This window comes from Rattus norvegicus, chromosome 13 (genome assembly GCF_036323735.1).
Source record: "Rattus norvegicus strain BN/NHsdMcwi chromosome 13, GRCr8, whole genome shotgun sequence".
In the NCBI taxonomy this organism is placed as follows: Eukaryota; Metazoa; Chordata; class Mammalia; order Rodentia; family Muridae; genus Rattus; species Rattus norvegicus.
The window spans coordinates 101,043,440-101,065,863 of record NC_086031.1 but is presented as its reverse complement, the minus strand read 5'-3'; the positions used below and the strand labels follow the sequence as shown (position 1 = coordinate 101,065,863).

The following is a 22,424-nucleotide window of genomic DNA, read 5'->3' as shown; positions in this document are numbered from 1 at the left end:
GAATGTTCTCCGTCCTTAGTGGCACATTCCCTGATAGTCCTTGTTTGTGTCCCACAATTCTCTCTTTCCTCATTAGAATAGACTACCTGGAGACAAGGATCAGGACTTAATTTGGGTTCCTCACAGAGTGGGTGGTGTGGACTAGACTTAACTATGTGGTTCATTCCCAGGAGAGAAAGTCAGATTCTGTTACATGGATTCTAAAGTGCTCTGGAGCACAGCAAACGTGGAATTAGCATTTCTGTTTTGACAGCAGAAGTGATGGTTCTGTCAATGCCAGTGGCTGTTCCTGGCAGGAGCGCCAAGATGGCACTGATGCCGTCGGCAGCAAGGTGTGCTCTGGGCCTTCTGAGGTGGGCCACTCCTTCACATTGGGGCTTGGTGGGAGATAACTCATTTAACAAAGAACATTTAGGGAAAACCTAAAGAGTGGTTAACTATCACCAACCTGGTCCAATTCTGGGTAATCAGTAGGAACTTATTAAATGCCTGCTACAAAGAAATGAGGTCATATGTGATGCTACGAACACCGGTGCTGGCACACTTGAGTAAGCCATGGCCTCCGAATGGTGTTTTTGTATTCTTATAAAAAGAGCATAGTGGACAATTAAATTTCCTTGAAGAGGACTTGGATAGCTGGGACATGGCTCAATTGATAGTTTGATGTGCTGCTTGCGTGCGTGCATGATGACTTGAGAAGCAGATGCCCTGTGAGGCTGAATGAAAGGGCAGAGACAGACAGATCCTCAGAGCTTGCTGGGTGGCCCACCCCCAGAAGAATCAGTGATCTCAAGGTTCAGAGAGGGACCCTGCCTCAAAAAGTAACATGGAGACTAAGAAAAGCTCTTTCTGTTGACCTTTGACCTCAACACTCCCCCCCACACCAACGTACATGTATACGTACATACATACATACATACATACATACATACATACATACATACATACATACATAAAAACCCCTCGACACCACTCTCTGACACATGACAGTATTACAATTTGCCTTCAGTGTCTTAGTCTGAATCCACGTGTGCCTTTTAGAAAAGTAAACTAGAATCTGTGAGTCGGGGAACCTGCATCTTTGAGTGCCTCTTCAGGGAGAACAGCTGTGGTCTCCGACCAGAAGGCTCCTCCTCGTTCTTCCCTCCGCTTGTGAGGTGAGCAGCTCCCTCAAGAGCAGTGCTTACTGGGAAGATATTTGCACCGTGCGGTGCTGAATCTGTGCTCAGGGTGGCCACTGGCTTGATCCAAATAAATTACCATTGTCTCGTGATCCTTTGGAAACGCCCTTTTCTCAGTTCTCTGCTTCCTCTTCGCCAACTTTGCCTTATCTTCCTGTGTGGAAGAGGAAATTCTCCATTTTCCAGGGCGGCTGCCAAGCATGTCTTATTCACCACAAGTCCCGTTCTGCTCCCCCTGCAGTGACTGCAGATTTCCATGATCACATAGGTAATGGGGCATTTGGGATTTGTGGGATAGAACTAGCCCAAACACCTCCAGTATCCCCTCAGCATTCAGATACGGTATTCAGTTTGCTCTTACCGACACGGTTCCAGCTGCAGTGCCCTCGTGTACTTCGTGTGTTCACCCTGACCTTGCCTCGGGGACTCCCCTCCCCCATGTCCTCAAAGGCAAGGAGAATATATTCTTTATCCCAGAAAGCTAGCTAGAAACTGGCTATGCTTCTGAAAACAACAGGGCAGGGATAACTAATAGAGTGGACTGCAGAATATATTTAGTATTTAAACACAGCCTAGAGAGCCAAAGCAGTCAATCACACACATGCAGACATTCACACAGACACACAAACACAGAGATTCGCATGCACACACAGAAACACAGACACAGAGACCTTCACACACATTTACATATACACACAGACACACACACAGATATTTGCATGCACACACAGAAACAGACACACACAGTCTTTCACACACATTTACATATACACACAGACATACACATTAACATACACATACACACACACACACACACACACACACACAGAGGCACACACCCTTCAGGTATATTTAGAATTTCTTGGCACTCAGGAGCTCTTTTCCTAAGTTTGCTTCTACGTCAGTTCTCCTCCACAGTCTAGTATCTACCTTCCCAGGCTGGGAGAGAGACTGCAGGCTTTTTCCCTCAACATGGGGCGTAGAATAAGCACCTGGAGTGGAGAAAGAATATCCTGCTGCTTCCAAACCTCTTTGCTGAAGGTGAAGGGGCTTGTTGAAAACATGGCTGTGAGCAGATGGGCCCCTGAAACCATCTGCTATGAAGCAACTAAATGTTCAATGATGCATTACAGAATTATTTAGCTCTCAAAGAGCCCGAAAGTAGTTAGTAATGACGGCATCTGCACAGAGAGCAAACAGCCTATTTATATATGATCTATTACTTCATAAGCTATATGAAGGCTCTCGTTCCTTAAAGCAGCAGCCGTCTTGATTGCAAGGATAAAAGTTATTGGTGAAAAAGAAAGCCTGTCGATTATTGTCTAAAGATTAGCATCTATTTTCCCAGAGAGTTACCTAAGCTTTTCGTTGAACCCAGCACATCCAGGATTCCCCCGTCAGAGTACAGTGGTCTAAGATAGATCGCTGTGATGATAATTAAAAGGTAAATAAATACACTTCACAGTTCCTAAAGCCTCATCCTCTGCACATTTCGTCTTCTTTGTCTTTTCTAAAATAAAGTTTGTCTATTAAAGAGGTCTGTGGTCTTTATGTTTTAAAAGACCAAGCAGCCACATAGTGCAACTCTACCCAGCACTGAGCAAGACAGAATCTTAACACACACAACAGAGCTGTGCCTAAAATCTGCTCCACTCACTAACAAAGGCCACAGAAACACAATGAGTGGGGCCATGCGGTTCCTCCTGGACGAGGCAAGGCTGAACAAACCGACGGCATCCAGTGGTCAGAGGTCAGTGAAGGGTGACATGAGTGAGCTGGGGGAGGGACTTTGTCTACCTCAATTGAGGGAGAAGTTACATGGTCCATCGCATTTACAAAATCCACACAACTGCGCACCAAAAACAAAATACATCTTAGGTACGATTAATGTCTTGTAAAGTATATTTCTAAAAAGACTATAAATTCAAGAAGTCATCAAGTCTCAGTTTTACATTGTTTCGGGAATAAGTGTTTTTCCTGTCCGCAGCGACAGAGCATTATGTGTTCCAGGCCCTGGTCGTCCTGGCAGTCCAGCCATTTGCAGGGAGTTTGCATTCTGGTGCTGTGTGTGTGTGTGCACTCGTGTGTATGTGTGTGTGTGTGTGTGTGTGTGTGTGTGTGTGTGTGTGTGTGTGTGTGTAAGAGGAGGAATGGAGGAAGGACCAGTCAGAGAATATTTGAGTAAAATATTCAAAGAGACAGAGGGTGACATTGGTCACTTGTAGCAACCCAATAAAAGTCTCCCGGACACTGAAAGTGGGGTACAGGTCTAGAGAAGAGGGAAAAACAAGAGGGGTGAGTACCAGTTGTCTGCTGAGGATTCTAGACACATCCAGAACTACTCATGGCAGGGGACAGTACACTCTTGCCATCTCTGCCAGAATCATAGTATCTTGTGTGACTAGAGAACAGCAAGGTGGTGGCGTCACAGACACACACACATACACACACACACAGAGAGAGAGAGAGAGAGAGAGAGAGAGAGAGAGAGAGAGAGAGAATGCAATCGTGATTGGTATTATCCAAACACTAGCCAGCCATTTTTTTTTGAACAACCTCTCACTGGTCTTGAATTCTCCAAGCACACTAGGCTTATTGGCCAGAAAGCTCCAGAATTCCCCAATGAGATTACAAGGACTACCCACCTTATGAGTCCTGGGGTATCTATTCAGTTCCTTAGCTTGTGAGGTAAACACTTTACTAACCAAGCCATCCTTTCCCTCCATCCTCACACAGACAGTTTGATATGAGTTCTGGATTCAGGAAAACGCTCAGGCTGTGACACAAACTTGGGAGTCATCAGCATGTAGCTGATATTTAAGTCACATTCCAACTCACTTGGGCCATGTGAACTTAAACACTGAGGAGTTTTCCAAACTCTGCAGAGTTCTCCATCCGGGAATCAATTATCGAGCAGCACCTGGTGACTGACGCAGTTGCCCTGGAGTTTGCCTCGAGTCTTTGGAAACATCTACAGCGGAGCTTTTGCTCCTCCCAGCTCCCGGTCCATGCTAACCCTGGCACCGAGCCTTGCTAATCTGAGCATGTTGATGGCTATGCTAAGGTTGGTGAGCTTCCCATGGAGTGAAGCATCCTTCTCTATCCACACTCAGAAACCTGAAGTAGGCGGTGCTTCATTTTATTAAAAATGGCAAATGTAGAGGCTGAGGAGATGGAGTACTGGCTGCTCTTCCACAGGTCTTGAGTTCAATTCCCAGCAACCACAACGTGGCTCACAACCATCTGCGTTGGGATTTGATGACCTCTTATGGCATGCAGGTGTACATGCAGACAGAGAACTCATTATAAAATAAATAAATATTTTAAAATGGCAGATATATACTATGCAATTCTTGACAAAAATTTGCTTCCAAAATATAGGCCATTATAAAATAGTGAAAACCAAAACCAAATTAGCCACTTAAAAAAAAAAACAAAAAAACCTTAGAAATCACTTTCAAAGGCAATATTCTAATTCTTTTCCTCCTCCCCCCACCGCGCATGCACACACACACACACACACACACACACACACACACACACACACACACACTAGCCACCTTCACATTCTACTTGCCAATTCGCCATCAGCCCCTCAAGTAGAAAGGCAAACCAGTAGCTCACTGCCAGCCAGGTGGCACGGCCTCTCATGCACTGTGCTCCTTAATCCAGGTCTGCCTGGGACTGGACTTGGGGTTCTATCCCTAATTGTTGTGATTGAATGCTTTTGTATTCTGTGTAAGCTATGGTGGCTCACCCTCCTCACAGGACTCCCAGACCTGGTCTACCCCTCTAGGAAGACAGCCTGGTTCTTCCAGTCCCCAATGAAGAGTCATCCACCAAATGGCCTCAGATTATTCAATCAACCCTGCTCTCTTTCCAGTCTGGTGTCAGAATGGGAGAGTGTTAATTGGCCCCTGCAATACAAGTAGGCAAATTCAAGGTGTAAACAGTAAGCCTGCCAGCCGCTGAGAAGCAGGCCTGACATTTCAATAGGAATGGATGGGCTCTTCCTTGCTGGGGTCCTCCAGAGCTTTCAACCTTGACCTGCGGGGAACACCTTTTCTACAAGTGACAGGTAATTTAGTTTTCTTGCTAAGTTCTGGGGCTCTCCGGTGGTGAATTATGTATGGCGTTTCCGTGATACAGACACCTGTCCACTGAGAGCCAAACCAAAGCTGATAGATTCCTCTTAAAGACCTTAGATTAGATAGAAACTACCTTTTCCCCCCTAGAAAAGTCGTCAGAATGCCAATCACTGGCCTCCCCTTTCCTCCGTGATTTCAGGGACTCGGGCTTGGCTGGTTCTGAGGACAGCGTGCAGGCTTCTTCTTCCATTGTCTAAAAGCGTCCCCGAGCCCTTTTTAATTGTGGGAGTAAACTTGTGAACTACATGTGCTTGTGCCCCCATCAACGTGGATTTTAAGATAATTCATTAAACTGTATAAGTGAATAAATGCACTGCATTTAGCAACGATGTTTGACCAGTCTTAAAAGCAACCTTTCTGCTTGTTTGTTTATTTGAGACAGTGTCTCTCTATAGAGAGACCCTCCTTGGCTGTCCTGGAACTCACTGGAGGGCTTTGAACTCACAGACATCTGCCTGCCTCTACCTCCCAAGTGTTTGGCTCAAAGGCATATGCTGCCACAGACACCTTGGAAAGCAAAAGCAGCTTGTGAGGTGAAAACAATAATTTCACATTGCACTCTAGGCGTACAATGTCATTTGGGAGACATAAATATTTCACTGTGGAAAATAGACAGAAAGTCAGTGGGGTGGCAACAATCCTTATAGACACACACAGGGGCAAGACACAGAAGACTGGGCCTTTGGGAAAAGGCTTAAAGGGCTCAAGATGGGGGAGTGGGTGTGGGGTGGGGTGGGAGTTAAGGACATAGGGTAAGAAGAGGCGGTAGGCTTCCCCCAAATAAAGCACACTTATGTCCTGCTCAGGTGGCACCTGGCCAGGCAGGCTTCTCAAACTCAGAGTACCACATCAGTGCGACAGACGAGTATACGGGCTTTGGACAGCCCCGTCAGTGGATGGTGTTTCGATGTGTGTGTGTGTGTGTGTGTGTGTGTGTGTGTCTGGTGAATGTGAGCATACGTGAGCTCGTACTTGAGAATGAGGCACACGGGAAGCTGCCATTAGCTCAGGATGATTAGAGTGGGAGGTCGGCTTGGTGTGCTGTGAACCTTTCAGCCAAGCACTGACCTTTGAACCTACTTTCCTTCCCCTGAAAGTGACAGAAGCCCACTTCCCTGCTGCAGAAGCTATTCCCCGACTTCCTGTCCATCAGAGCCTGTGAGTCAAGGGCAGGCAGGTCCATTCCCATTAAAGAAGGGATGTAAATGGGGAGGACCCTCCTGAGATGAGCCCCTCCCACAGCCCAGTGCTCCAGTCTCCCTAAGGAGAGCGGGCTGTGGAATCTCATTAGAAAACTAATACAATAAAGACATGCAGATCTTAAGGGTGGGTGAGGAGCGCAAATCAAATTACCTTCATTAGTTTATTCTGCACCTCACAGCGCTTCTGCCAGTGGTCAACTGCATTAGATCACTGGGGCGATCAAAAGGCAAAAACTCCCTGGAAATTCATTGTCTGAAGCCAGACTAGGGGGCAAGGGAGTCCCAGAGGAGGAGGCAGGAGTAAATTGTGTTGACCCAAGGCATAAATTTATGACATCTATCCACATTCATGTTAGGCCTTTTGCTTTTCAGTTCCCAGGTCAATGTCTTGTTTTATGATAGCTATGCACACAGGACTGGGAGGAAGGAAAATGACACAAGCTATTGAGACTCGCTTGACTTTTAGAGCCTTGCTTCTTATGTCTGAATCTCATGAATCCCTTAGAATTGTTTAAAACACACACACACACACACAAGCACACACACACACACACACACACACACACACACACACACACACACTACTTCTGGACCTCATGCCAATACCTTCTATAGAGAGTAACTAACATTTAGAAGGGACAATGTAAGCGTCAAATAAGTGACCTAAGTAATTCTTTTACACAAGAAAAGGAAACTACAATAGCAAGTGATGTGTTCTGAGAATTAGACTACAGAAAGGCATGATGGCAGAACACGCTGTGATAGAACTCAACGCACATTGGGCAAGAGCTGAGGGAGTTACTGGCTGCTGTTATTTTGATCTTGAATGTATTGACGTGTTGGCTGCACTACTTAGGCTGTTGCACTACTGGGAAGTGATAGGGCCCAGTAGTGTGTGATGATTAGCATTGGCATCTTGACCCAACCTAAATGACTGGGAAGATGGTCAATAGGGGTTGTCTGCATTAAATTAGTCCTAGGGCACGTCTGCTTTGGGAACGATTCAAGTTAACAGATATGAAAGTACCCAGTCCACTGTGACACCATTCCCTGGCAGGAACTCTGAACTGTGTCTAGGCGGAGAAATGGACTTGAGGACAAGCAAGTGAGCTTTCATTTATGTCTGCTCAACCCTGGATGTGATGTGGCAGGCTGAAGTCCTGCCTTCACTTCCCTATGATGATGTAAACTGAAGGAAACTCCTTCTTTACTAAGTTGCTTTGGATAAGATATTTCATCACAATAGCAGAAACGAAACTAGAACAGAAGGAATATTGGGAACCCAGGCTTCCTTGCTGTTTCTCAGCCATCATGGGGTGAACAGTGTCCCCCCCCCCCCCCCCGCCCCGCCAGGCTCCTGACATAATGTGGTTTATTGCCACAGATCTGAAGCAAAAAGGTCAAGTAATCACAAAATAAAAATTAAGCTATGAGCCAAAATAAACTTTTCCTCTTTATAAATGCTTTCTCATGGGCATCTGCCACTGCTACAAAAAGCTAAAAAAAAATACAATTGAAGTTGAAATAACACACACCAGAAAATAAAGAGGCACTCACTCATTTGAGTCCAGGAAGCAACAGGATGTGGATATAAACAAAAGGGATTAAAAGCCAGTTAAAATAGTTCCAGGGACCAGCGCTTTGCCTTAGTATTTTTTAAGCTTTTAAAGTTTCTCTTTTCTTGCTGCCCTTAGCAACTGCACAAAGTTAACGGTCAGTTTCTAAGAATTGATTTGTAAGTGAATGGGTTGCATGAATTCCAGATGGGCCTTGGGCCCACAGGCACTTGAACCAACTACAATTATCTCGGTAGAGTCAGGGTAAACAAATGGGAAAAAAGAGGTTGTGTGTGTGTGGAAAGAAAACAAGGAGAGAGATGCAGGTGGCTGCAGGAGAGTTATTAACAATTCTACATTTAAAAATAACCCATCTCCATATTTAAAAAATCCTTTCATGGATTTCTTACAACTTTTGAGCAAGAACGCTGTAACTTAGAACATACATGAAATCCCTTCGTATCCATTGTTCCATATTTAGATAAAATCACCTGGCAAAGGAAGAAAAGGGAAGAAGCATAAACTCCCCATGCCTTAAAGGTGGGCTACACAGGGTGATGGATTTCTAGAAGGGCAATATGAAAAGAAGGCAGATGTGATGATATACACCAGCACTCCTAGTTTTGAGTCTGAGTGGGGATGGCTGAAAGTTCAAGGCCAGACTGGTAAGACCATGTCTCAAAAAAAAAGAAAAAAAAAAAGTTAAGGGGAAAAAAATTCAAGTACACACAGTGGAGTGAGTAACCCTGCCAGGCCCTACAACCTCAGCCTTATCCTCATCCAGGTCCTTATCAAGTCTGATACTTCAGAATTTTGGTGTGTGTCCTTGGCATGATAAAAATGACACTTTACCTCTGGGATCATGCCCTAAAGACCCACGGACCTAGTCTAATCATAAGGAGAAAAAATCCAGCTACTTTAAATTGTAGAACAAAGTACTAACCAGCACTCCATAAGACCCTGTCAAGGTCAGTAGAAATGAGAAACGTCTGAGAGACTGTCACAGTCGGGAGGAACCTCAGGTGACTTACTGAATAAATAGTGTCCTAGACTGGGCCGGAATAGACACTAGGATAAAGCCAATGGGACAGTAACCAGTGTGGACATTAGCCAATAGCAAAGTATGACCGGTGGCTCATTCATGAACTTAGAAATCATGGTAATATATTAATAATGGGGAAAGGAGAGGGATGCTTGGGTATATGGGACACTGACTTTTTAGGTTTTGTCACATTGTCCTGGATAACCTGGCTCTTGCTCCCAAAGAGCGTCCTGTCAGATGAGAAAGCAGTCAGGGGTCTTCATATCTTTTCCTGTGCTTTTCAAGCTTCCAGAGTACTGTCAAACTGGGCTTAAAGATTTAAAATACTAGGAAATCATTACTGGTATGGTCTGAAATGACTAGTACTTGAAGTTTAACATTGTGGAATGCCATCTAATCCACAGAGACTATGAACTCTGTGCAGTTGCAAAGGACAACTGGAAAGGGAATATAGAATAATAATACTTTTAAAAAAACCTTAAAAACAAAATGAGAACTGCAACTTCAAGAAAACAGGCATAAACAACACATTTTTTATCTTGACTGTTGGGACTACAACTTTTAAAGCTAGTTTCGCGGAGAAAACTGAACTTTGATCAGAGTGGTGTATGAATAGGGTCACAAAGTAGAACTCAGGAAGTTATAGTAGAGATAACTGGAAAGGAGTAAACGAAGGGAGACATGAGGGCTTGTGGATGACTAGACAGTATTGACAGAGGCCACCAAGAATTTTTGTTAATTTTATGGGCAATTATAATTTGAGGGTCAGAGTCAATCTGTTTAGAATTCTTGGGTTGGACCACTGATAAAATAATGGATTGGCTGTGACAATTATTTTTCTTACAGGAAAAATTTTTGTGAGCCAATCTATAACATATCTACCTATTTGTATTTAAACTATATATACACGCATATACACACACACACACACACATATATATATATATATATGTGTGTGTGTGTGTGTATATATATAATCTACATGTTTCTGAGCTTATATAAATGATGTAACCCACTCATTGACCAATGATGGTAGGTATCTATTCCATAGCAGTCAACTAATTATTATCTAGGTATTCCAGAGACAGTAAATTGATAGGATGTACTAGGACATACAAGACCTGAGAAAAATATTGGAGAAGGTGACTATATAAACAATGCGATTTTAAAAATTCATCTCACCAAGTGTGGTGGTATATGCACTTGGGAGACAGGAGGAATTTCAGGGCCAGTTTCAGATACATAACTAGTTAGAAACTATCCATGGGTAACATGAGGACCTGTCTCAAAAAAACAAAAACAAAAAACCATGATCCCATGTGAGATGTAGTGGTTTATTGATGACGTTCTACAACAAATGGGTAGCGAATGAGAACAAGTACACATTTGTTTACTGTTCCGTCATTATACATGGAAATTCCATCAATGCCTACTCAAGTTGAGGAACTATTTCTCTGTATTCTTTAGTTTCAAATATCACATCCTTGGCTATCTTCACACCTCCCATCATAAGAAAAAGTAATTCTCTACTCAATATCCATGGTTTTTCAAAACCTGCTTGCATTAAAGAATATAGACCATTTCTTCTATGGTTTCTTGATACCATTTATTTGGAGCTGTTTAGATCCTCTATGTCACGGTACTAAGCATGAATACTGACTAGTGACTCCCAAAGGCTGCCACTACATTTCACTGAGGATGACTACTAACAAAGGATTAAAGTACACAGGAAAATAAAAATGCCATTGCATTTCCTGGTCGTGCTAAGTTTAGCAACTAGAACTGTACACTTAAACAGGTATTTCAACCATAACTACTCTTGAACCCCTGGGCTGTTATACATTTCCGAAATGCCATCCTTCATCCTGGGCCTCACCCCTGCCTTTCTCAGAGTACCTAAGGAATACTTAAGGACAGTCCCATTCCCATAATAAATACCTGTCCCTTTCTTCGTTTTCTTAGCCCAAGTTCAGAAAATTTATTTTGTTAAAAAAATTTGATATCTTAAGCATTACTGAGCCAACGGGACATCAGAATAAAAGTTGTCTAAAGTAAGGTACAGCACATTAACAAACAAATGATCCTTACTCATGAAGTTATAAATGCAGAGTAGGATGGGGGAGTAAGAGGAGAGTTAATCCAAACTACAACAATCAAGTCTTTAAACCACCTTCTGAACGGGGCTTCTGGATTGTCCCTTTCTTCTTCTCACTTTAAGCTCCCTTAAAACGTATTCAGAGGGGAATCACGGGCGGCAATGTGCTGTGAGTTCTTGAAGCTATACAAGGTATAGTCTGGCAAAGTTGCATGTGGTGGTTTCTGTATTTGATAGAGTGACCTATGGCAAAGCTGGCTCAGTTACCCCACCAGTCAACCCCCTGGGAGCTATAATTTCCTCCATATCCATCACTATTGTAAAAGCCTCCATAGCTACCTCCACCAAACCCTCTGCTGCTGCCATGGCTGCCTCCACCACTGCGACTGTTGCTAGCACGGCCACTGCTGAAGCTGGAACTGCTGGCACCGCTACTTTGTCGATAGTCTCTAGCACCAAATCCTCCACTAAATCTGCTCTTGGACCGTCCACGACTGCCACCCTTGTAATGATGTTCAAAAGCCATGTTTTCTAGCCAAGATGGCACTTCTTGTTTTGCTTCAACAAGAAGATCCAATAAATCTTTGGTAATATTTATGTTCCTCTCGTTGAAGAATGAGGTGGCAAGGCCAAGGTTTCCAACACGACCTGTACGGCCAATTCGATGCACATATTCTTCGATGTCACTAGGCAAGTCGAAATTGATGACATGTTTCACATTGGAAATATCCAGTCCTCTTGCTGCTACTGCTGTAGCCACGAGAATTGGACTTTTTCCTGATCGGAATTGGTGAAGGGCCTCTTCCCTATCTCGCTGAGATCGGTCTCCATGAATACTGGTACAAGCATATCCTTCATGGTATAAGAAATCCTCCAGAGAATCTGCACCCTTTTTGGTTTCCACGAACACCAATATCAGGGAATCCTTGCCTGTCGCATTCAGGAGGTCAAGCAGAAATGACCGCTTGTCTGCTTCTTCCACCCACACAACTTTCTGTGTGATGTTCTCAGAAGTAGATCCGACTCTTCCTACGGCCAGAAAGATATATTCATCCAAGAAATCCCGAGCCAGCATCTGTATTTCCTTAGGAAAAGTAGCGCTAAACATCATAGTGTGACGGACACCTTTTGGAGGCATGGTGTCTTGTTCAACTATTCTTCGTATCTGAGGCTCAAAGCCCATGTCCAACATTCGATCCGCTTCGTCTAACACCAAGTATTTGCAGAAGTCCAGTCCGATCTTTCCTCTCTCCATCATGTCCACTAGCCGTCCTGGAGTAGCTACTAACAAGTGACAGCCACGTTCCAAGTCTCGAATCTGCTGCCCAATATCAGCTCCACCATAAACCACACAAGGTCGAACTCGAGATCGGTATGAGAATTTCCTGGCCTCCTCATAGATCTGCACTGCCAATTCTCTGGTCGGAGCCAAAACCAAGGAGATCGGATACTGTTTGCGACGCCCATACTTTCCATTCTCCTTCATGGCCCTCAAAGCCTCACCTGGACCATCTGTATAGATCTGACTCAAGATAGGTAGAAGAAAAGCTGCCGTTTTTCCAGACCCTGTTTGAGCACAAGCCATCAAGTCTCTTTTCTCCTTGATAATAGGAATAGCATGCTTTTGTACCGGAGTTGGGCGTGTATAACGAGTGAGCTCGATGTTTCCCATAATAATTTCTCCCATCTCGACGTCGCTGAAACTTTCAATATGTGGAGGGCAGTTATTCCCTGTCGCTTCAACTGGAATGTCATCATATTTCTCAAAGTTAATCCCAGTATTGCCTCCAGAAAAGAGCTCCTGTTCCAAGCGTTCGCTTGGTGGGAGTGGTTTAGACCAGTCATCCTCGTCTGCTTTGTCACACCAGCGACTGTTCCCGCCCCGCTCAAATTTGCCAAAGCCACTTCTACCTCCACGGCTGCCAACGCCCTCATAGTCACTCCGCCCGCGGTCATCAAACCTTCCTCTGGAGCCACTTCCGCGGTCGCTGAAGAAACTCGACTTGGCTCTCGTGTCACTGCGGGAACCAAAGCTGCTGTAGGCATCCTTGTCTTTACTCCACCGTGAGCTGTCTTTGTCGTAGGACGCTTTCGTAGCCTCCCTGTTCCGCAGGTGAGGAGGGATGTAGCGCCCTTTGCTGGCTGTGCTTGCCCCGCTCTGGCTGTCTGGAGACGTCAGGTCTAGGCCAGCCAACTGCTGGTCCAGCCCAAGCTCATCTTCCTCTGCCACATGACTCATCCCTGAAGAGTACGGAGAACTCTGGGGTTTACCTCTGCTGAGCTATGGTTTCACCACAGAGGTCCTCTGGGGGGAGAACGGTGCTTCTGGTGGGCGACCTGATTCCCCAAAGTCTGCTCTGCCGGCGCCACCGGCCTCTGGTCCCTCTCACGGCCTCTCTCCAGCTAACGCTATGGCTTCTGCCCCCGCTCCTGTGCGCCGATTTCTAATCTCGCGAGACTTCCTGGTCAGACCCGGAGCGCCATCGCCCGCGATGCGGTCACAGGGCCCGCCGCCCTCTCAGACTTACAGCGGTGGTGGAACAGCGATCGATTGAGTTCATAATGGAGTTGGATGTGCACGGCAGCCCGGAGTCCAGAACACTGATCGACCGCTGTCCTGTTTTCGCTTGAACTTCACCCTCCCCTCTTCTCCGCGATTACCCGTGCTTTAGAAGCTCTCAAGATCTCGCGAGAACTCTGCCCTCTAGCAGTGAGGCCTTGAAAGTTGCTGTAGGCCCCTTGGCTCTCCGGCTGCTCACTGTGGCGTTTGTGTTTTTGTTCTGTTTTGGGTTTTGTCCTTCCGCTCTCTCCAGCGCTCCACCTTTTCCCGTAGTTTCCAGGCTGTGGGAGTTCTCCGGTTTGGTTAGCCCTTGCTTTCTTCGGGCACAGCCTTTCTGAAATCGGAGTTAGGCGGAAAGAGGCCCAAAACCAAGAGGGCAGCGGGTCACGTGGCCACAGGTGTCCCGTGGAGTGGCCATTTTGTGCAGTAGGAAACGGTTGCTTGAATACAGTGTTCTGAATGGGGGGTGGGGTGGGGGAAAGGGGCGGTTGGAAGCCAGGGTGGGGTTGGGGGAGGCAAATGGGCGTGAAGAACGTGTTTTCCTTAAGACCAAGTAAGGACAGAAAGCTCCAACCTGTTGACCAGGTGGAGGAGGGCTCCCCAGAGTTGCCCAGACCCCGCTTGGAAACCATGGAAAGGGCGCTGACGTACCAGTGGTAACACTGGTTCCACAGAGTAAATGACACACAGAAGCCAGCTGCCCTGCATCTTGTAGGGCCGGGTATTCAGAGCCCTTAAGTCCTCAGATCCAACCTGAGTGGGATTCACCCCAGATCAGCGACTTGAAGTGGGCCCTACTCCTGATGCCACCAGCTTTGCATCTCCCTGGGGGGACTCCTGCTCTGCATAAACGAAACAGCCTGGGCATCCTGCTTGGTATGGGGCAAGGAGAGAGGGCTTGTGTATCGCGAAATAACTCCAAAATGGGTGATTTGGGCCAAATACTGTTTAAAAGATGTAGATTTGACCATGGGTTCCCTTGGAGGTCTAAGGAATGGTATGTTTGAAATGTGGGCTACTCGGTTTTGTGCAAGATATTTATGATCTGGAAAGATGGCTCAGTGCTTAAGAGCACTTGCAGCTCTTGGAGAGGGAGACTTAGTTTCCCAGCACCCACATCTGGTGGCTCACAACTGCTGATAATGTTAGCTCCAGAGGAATGTGATGCCCCCTTGTGACACCTGTACCCAAGCAGTGCACATACAAAAAAAGCAAGCAAGCACGCACGCACACACACAGACACACACACACACACACACACACACACACACACCTTTAAAGCGGTTTAATAACTGCAACAGAAAAGATCATTATTGGTTTATTTCATAATAGACTTGTACATCTTGCTTCTGCCCTATTTAGAATTTAGGCAAAAATAACTAATATGACACTATATATTGAATATGATGTATGGGGAACAGAAAAGAGTAGATGAAGGATGTTTGTTTTCATGGTTTCTTTTCAGATCTTTAACACCACAATGGACAGCTGAAAAAAATGAAGCCAGTATACCCAGGAGAGCAGAGATCAAAAACTTAGACAAAAAAGTGATTCCTTGATCTCATTAACTCTCAAGTCTGTCTGACCTTTGAACCTCTGAATTACATGAACCGTTAGGTCCTTTGTATCTTTATGCTATTTTAAAATGTATGTTTAAAGTTACTGAGAACACAGAGACTCCCAACTGACACCAGCATGGGCTACTAAACCAGATTTAGTCAAAACTGTTCACCATAAGAAGTGTGGGATAAAGGCCAAAACGTAAAACACCCTGACCCTGACTTAACCTCAACCGGGAGACCAGGGCCCAGAAACAGAATCCCACCAAAATCCACGAGCTTACTCCAGAAACTCACCTACTCCTGAGCACAAAAACCCAACAGTCCCTGATAGGACGCCCCACCCCCACCCCCACCCCCACCCCCACGCCGCCCGCCAATCCCTGAACTCTCTTAAGGTCAAGAATTGAAATCCTACCAATCCTCACCTTGGAAATCTCTATCCTTGAAAGCTGCCCCCTTGCCCAAGAGACCCCACTGCCTTCTGCTCAGTTCCTTGTCGCTGCTCTCCCAAGCAGAGTCATCCACCCTCCTGAGGTTTTCCTCCCAATAAGTCTGTGAGGTTTGTTGTGTGGTGTGACTGCAGTCTTCCTTCTTTGATTCCTGATTGCCAGGATACTTCTGGGAGCAGAGCTGTAACACTTCTGCTCCAGCCTAGCTTTGGCTGGGAAATCTTCTGCCAGAGCAGAAATGTTACACTTGCTTTGGGGAACCCTTTCCTGGCAGCTGGAGCAGAGCTGTTACAAGAAGGAAATAGTAACAACTAGGAACTGGGTATAGTGCTTAAAAAAACTTTGAACTTAGGGAGAGGAGAGGGTCTTTGAGGTAACTAGGTGAGATGAGTAACTTATTTCTGAATGTCCTTGAATCTCTACTAACATTAGGGCTGGGAACCTTCACTAGTTAAAGAGCTTCCTTTCTAGTCTTTCTGGTACTCCTAGGCTCATATTTATGTCATGGTCAGGGATTTGGGTAAATGTTTTGCCTTATATTGATCCTACTCTAATTTTTAAAGTCTCCCTCCAAATAAATGCTGGTGTGGAATTTCAGGTAGATAGCTTTCAAGAATAGCTCTCTTTTTTTTTTTTTCAGCAATTCCATGTTTTGCTATGCCCCTCCCTTTGAATATATAAAAGATGGAGTGGAATTTCCGTCATTAGGTTATAAAACAACCTGAGTTCATCTTGCTGGACTCTTGCACTACAAATAAGAAAAACCCAAGCTGGAAAATACAATCTGAAAGGAAGGAATCATAAAAACATACCATGTTCTGGGTTTTAAACCATAATAAAATGTGAGAGATAAGATAATAAAATGGGTTTGGCTTCAACTCTTTCTTAATCTACAAATAAAAAAAAAAAAAAAAAAAAAAAAAAAAAAAAAAAAAAAACCTTACCTCTATAGTATAAGTCAGGATCTACCTTAAGGTCTTCTCTAGGACAAAGTATAAAGCATGCACCTGGCCTGGTTTTCTCCTCTGCTTCATTTGCTTCCCTGTCTGGATCCGCCCCCACCCCTACCCTCACACCCCACCCCACATCCCTACCGCCTACCCACACCCACCCCTAAGGAATTGGAGTCACTCCCTACATTTGGCTCTCAACTTCTGAACTGAACTTCTGAAGTTTAAGGGGAGATGCTCTGACAAGGAGATTTGCTTGTCTTCAAGCCTGGCTGTGCCTTCCTTTAATTAAAAATGGTATTGATTTTTCTCTGCTTAATGATAGGCACTAGTCTGCCCTCCTGATGTTCACCACTGACAGCTTAAGTATGAAACAAAGGGCACTTATTCAGCACTTAATGCAAAATTATGACTGATTAAAAAGTGATTTATCATGAGGACTACATCTGCATAGGGTGTGTGTGTTTCTCACAGTACCCAGAGTTTGGAAGGCACAGCAGGATGCTGAGAACAGTTCTTTCTCTTTGTAATCCAGTTCTTTCCATTCCACTCTTCTTCCCTTGTTTCCACACAAAGTGGGGAAAACAATTTTCACTGAATTCAGGACCATGAAACACAGGAAGAGAGTTGTGGGAACTTGTGAAAGAATTCTTTAAGAAAAAATTTACTTGTCACAAATTTAGATCTAAGGGCTGGAGAGATAGCTCAAGGGTTAAGAGCTGTTCTTACACAGGATCTGGGTTCAATTCTCAGCACCCACATGGGGGCTCACAACCTCACAACCCTATAAGCTCCAGTTATAGGGTTTCCTAGGTCTTCTGGTAGCACATGTGGCACATCTATGTACAGTTACATATACATATCAAGTAAGGGAATCTGTAAAAATACTTCATATCTAAGCAGAGAAAGAAAAAAAAACATGAAGATTTAAAAATTATTCTCAGGTGAGCCAATTGACAGTAGTTTGCATAAATAACAAAGTATTTCATTCTGTAGCCCCATACTATCCCCTTTTATGTTAATGGTTCAAACTTCTGTAGACTATATGTAAGGTGTCTGATGTGTATATTGTGTGGGCTTGTGCACACGCACACACACACACAGTGGAGTCCTTATGTATGGAATGTCCTTTGTGAATGTCCACGATTTAGTATATCTATAATATAGAGATAATCAGATATGCAATATAGGATTACATGTAAGATTATAAAATAGGACAATATATAAGGTTATACATATATAAGGATGATATATAAATAAGATTACATACCATTCTATATTATATATAGATTATATATACCCTGGTGTGTGTGTGTGTGTGTGCATAGGGACATTTAAGATGTGGTTCCCTGAAGATTGTTGCCTATGCTGTACAAATACCTAAGAACTGAACAGAAGAATCCCATAAGGAGAGTGTGCTCCAGTGCATGAGATGCAGTGACAAGGATCTGAGTAGGAATTCTCAACTAGAACACAGATGTCCGGCGCACGAAGGAAGTAGCGGGGGTCTAAGACGTCACAGGCTTTGCCAAGCTCTGGTTTTCTGCTTGTTTGCTTCTTTGTTGTTGATGATGATGATGATGATGACTTGTATTCTTAAATCTCTGATGAAGTTTGGGTTGCTTAGGCACTGCAGTGTAGTAGATCATTTGCTAAGTGGGGTTTATGTAAAGTAACACAAGGTCAGTTTACATTAAATACCGGTCTCTGTGATTCGTCATACAGAAGGCACATGAGTGACTTGTTTAAGGATAAAAACCATCACATGACTCCATAATAACGTATTCCAGGAACATCTAGCTCCACATGCCAGGAACTGCTCAAGACTTTAGCATAGTAATGGGACAGACACATACACACATTGTCTCCTACCATGAACCAACAGCAAAGTCCCTCTGCTAGTGGGGCCTGCATTACTCACTACATTACACTACATACATTACATCACATCACATACGCATCCAAATCAGACTTGTGGGAAAATTCTAGTAGGAATATGTGAAGTGGAAATTTCTGGTTTCTTTGGAGACTCAGTTGTGCTGTAAGACATGGAAACTGTCTTATGAGAGGATGTTTTGCTGAGAACAGACACATGGTGTTTTTTTCTGGAAGCTGCCTGGAAAAAGGACACATGATGTTTTGCTGGAGCGGACACTTGAGAAGACACAAGCTCTTTGGAAAGAGTGTGAGTATAGCCCAGCAGACAGTGCTGTGAGTACAGCCCAGCAGACACTGGTGTGAGTACAGCCCAGCAGACACTGGTGTGAATACAGCCCAGCAGACACTGGTGTGAGTACATCCCAGCAGACAGTGGTGTGAGTATAACCCAGCAGACACTGGTGTGAGTACAGCCCAGCAGACACTGGTGTGAGTACAGCCCAGCAGACACTGGTGCGAGTACAGCCCAGCAGACAGTGGTGTGAGTACAGCCCAGCAGACAGTGGTGTGAGTACAGCCCAGCAGACAGTGGTGTGAGTACAGCCCAGCAGACAGTGGTGTGAGTATAACCCAGCAGACACTGGTGTGAGTACAGCCCAGCAGACACTGGTATGAGTACAGCCCAGCAGACACTGGTGTGAGTACATCCCAGCAGACACTGGTGTGAGTACAACCCAGCAGACACTGGTGTGAGTACATCCCAGCAGACAGTGGTGTGAGTACAGCCCAGCAGACAGTGGTGTGAGTACAGCCCAGCAGACAGTGGTGTGAGTACAGCCCAGCAGACAGTGGTGTGAATACAGCCAAGCAGACACTGGTGTGAGTACATCCCAGCAGACAGTGGTGTGAGTACAGCCCAGCAGACACTGGTGTGAGTACAGCCCAGCAGACACTGGTGTGAGTACAACCCAGCAGACAGTGATGTGAGTACAGCCCAGCAGACACTGGTGTGAGTACAGCCCAGCAGACACTGGTGTGAGTACAACCCAGCAGACAGTGGTGTGAGTACAGCCCAGCAGACAGTGGTGTGAGTACAGCCCAGCAGACACTGGTGTGAGTACAGCCCAGCAGACACTGGTATGAGTACAGCCCAGCAGACAGTGGTGTGAGTACAGCCCAGCAGACACTGGTGTGAGTACAGCCCAGCAGACAGTGGTGTGAGTACAGCCCAGCAGACACTGGTGTGAGTACAGCCCAGCAGACACTGGTGTGAGTACAACCCAGCAGACACTGGTGTGAGTACAACCCAGCAGACAGTGGTGTGAGTACAGCCCAGCAGACAGTGGTGCGAGTACAGCCCAGCAGACAGTGGTGCGAGTACAGCCCAGCAGACACTGGTGTGAGTACAGCCCAGCAGACACTGGTGTGAGTACAGCCCAGCAGACAGTGGACACCACCCCAGCATTGATTCTCCTTGCCACTCTTTGCTGATCTTCACTGGGCTTTGCTGACGCTGGTCTTCACTAAGGATGCTGTGGCATTGATTTTTCTTCCCTTCTTTGCTGGTCATCGCCTGTCATTACATCATAAAAACACACCAAAGTACTGCTCAGGCTGATTGGCAGAGCCTGGTTGTTTCTTGTGGATGGAGCTGCTGTTGTTGGTCCATGAATTTTGTCTTCCATTGGGTGGAGCTCGCTTTGCTGATTCATGTGGGCTGAACTGCAGATCTCCTGATAACAAAGATTGGAATCACCCAGAAGAACCATTTCTAACCAGGTCCACATCCTCCTCTGTCCTCTTAACCTTTCCTTTCTACTACGTCTGGTGAGTGGTGGTCTAGAAGGGAGGTTAAAATGTTTAAAAACCTTCAATAAACTAGGTTGTGAAAAAAACAATTAAGCCTACAACCATGTCGTAGCTATTTTAATTCAGAGTAGTAGCTGCTGCTTCGTTACTGGGTAAGTCATTTAAAATATACTCAACACTCAGAATCTCCTAATGATCAGAAGGAGAACTTGCTGACGTTTCCTATGTAAGCAGGCTAGTGAGTAAAGCTGCAGGGAGACTGCCTCTGTCATGGTGCTCACCAGACTGGTCCATCAGCTTCTTCAAGATTTCAAGCATCCAAGATAATGAACAGTGTAGGAGGACCAACTGTGGCCTACCCCTGCATAAATGCCAGGGGGGCCACGCAGCCACAAAGGCATCTCCAGCAGGAGGACCTAAATGAGGACCGCCTGAGAGACCAAGGATTGCTAGCACAGACAATGCCAGCCAATCAGTAACTGCTGTTTAGAAGGGATGCTTTCTGGGGACCAATGGGGCAGTAGTGGAGGGTATTAAAGGAGCTTGCACAGTGTTCAGAGAGATTGCTGTGGTGCTTCTCACCTGCTCCCAGGAGAATATGCAACTGATTCTGTCGCCCCATTTCATCACCAACCACCAAGGACAAGTAGGGTCAGGCAGCGGGCAGTCCAGGACCCAGGCAACAAAACAGCCCAAGCCATTACTGCCTACCACAGTCTGAGGGGACTATGTTGGAGGTCTGCACAAAATCAGCTTTCATCATTTTACAACCCCAACTCTGTGGTTTCAATTCTATCACTTCATATCTCTGAGCCCTGGGTTCCTTTTCCAGTGAATGGGTTACCACGTACAGATTTAAATAGAGATTAAGTGTGTATTTCATACAGAAGTGATCATTCAAAACACAAGCTGATCCTGTAGTATGCACAAATGCCTCCTACTTAAATGGTTTTCTGACATTTGCTGTGCCCCAGGTATGGTTGGTAGTAATTGTCAGTGCTATCAAACCTCAGAAAATGTTTTCAGGGCTGGGGGGCGTTCATTAATACAGCAACCAGTTAAGAAAGAGCTCCATAGTCACCGCAACTTTCTGTGACTGTTACCCTTTTGGCATTGGCCTTCTACCAGCAAACAAAAGCAGTTCCTGAAGGTTCACACAATTGTTAGCACATTCTTGCTATTGAAGTATTGCTCATTCTTAAATTTTGTATCCCATTTGCTTATTTGGTGTGTGTGTGTGTGTGTGTGTGTGTGTGTGTTTACACACGTATATGCAATCAAGCTTTGGATCATAGATTTGTGCAACCTGACTGGAGTCAGTTCTCTCCTTCTACCCTGTGGATCCCAGGGATGGAGCTCTAGTCTTCAGGGTTCAGTAGCCTTTACATGCTGAGGCATTTTTCTGGGCTTCAGTGAAATGTTTTTAAATTAAAGCACAATATTAACCCAAACAGATGCACAGAGGAGGGGGAGAGAGAACACTGGACTTACTGCAATTTGCACTTTATTACAGGGATGAGATGATTTCTCCTTCATCAAACAATGTGAGTAACCATCTTAGACAGTAGCACAAAATATGTCCCAGAAGGTGACAGGATGGTAAAAAGTTCTCCACAGATCTCTTTTGATATTGCTTGTAGATGTTCCTTGAGGGTTCAAAACACCAACTCAGCAGACAAATGACCAAAGCCTTCTCTTTCTTCTTCACCATTTTGGTCCTGAAAATACTTCCTTAATTTAGGCCCTTCCTTTGTGGCATAGCTAAGCCAGCCCTTTCTTCTTCTGGGTGGTGTCTCATCTTTCTTTCCCTTCCTTCCTTTCTTGGTTCTTCTTTCCTGGAGGAATTCCCTTCTCATCCCAGATGTATCTGCACATCTCTCTGGTGGAAATCCCACTCCCCAAATGGCTGACGGCGTGGGTCACTCTGGGGCTTCCAGAACGATCAACAGCTCCAGCTCCCACCTCCTCTTGAGCATCCATACATGTCTTAGC

General features: G+C 45.2%; 1 protein-coding gene and 1 long non-coding RNA gene across 3 annotated transcripts; one reads left to right on the top strand and one right to left on the bottom strand.

Annotated features, from left to right (window-relative positions):
- Window positions 1–10,719: 10,719 nt before the first annotated feature.
- Window positions 10,720–13,889, bottom strand: Ddx3 (DEAD-box helicase 3). The gene has a single exon (NM_001108858.1). The coding sequence runs from the start codon at window positions 13,461–13,463 to the stop codon at window positions 11,484–11,486; it is 1,980 nt and encodes a 659-aa protein (NP_001102328.1). The 5' UTR covers window positions 13,464–13,889; the 3' UTR covers window positions 10,720–11,483.
- Window positions 13,890–14,236: 347 nt separating this feature from the next.
- LOC134481541 (uncharacterized) lies at window positions 14,237–16,658 on the top strand. 2 transcript variants are annotated; one of them, XR_010057132.1, is made up of 2 exons: window positions 14,237–14,660; window positions 15,250–15,415. It is a non-coding gene; the product is annotated as an uncharacterized LOC134481541 (long non-coding RNA). The 2 variants fall into 2 exon arrangements; XR_010057131.1 differs by lacking the exon at window positions 15,250–15,415 and adding an exon at window positions 16,436–16,658 and having other exon boundaries at window positions 14,257–14,660.
- Window positions 16,659–22,424: the final 5,766 nt, after the last annotated feature.

Excerpts from the sequence above, each read along its gene's own strand:
- Ddx3 (NM_001108858.1), bottom strand. The coding sequence starts at position 13,463 with ATGAGTCATGTGGCAGAGGAAGATGAGCTTGGGCTGGACCAGCAGTTG.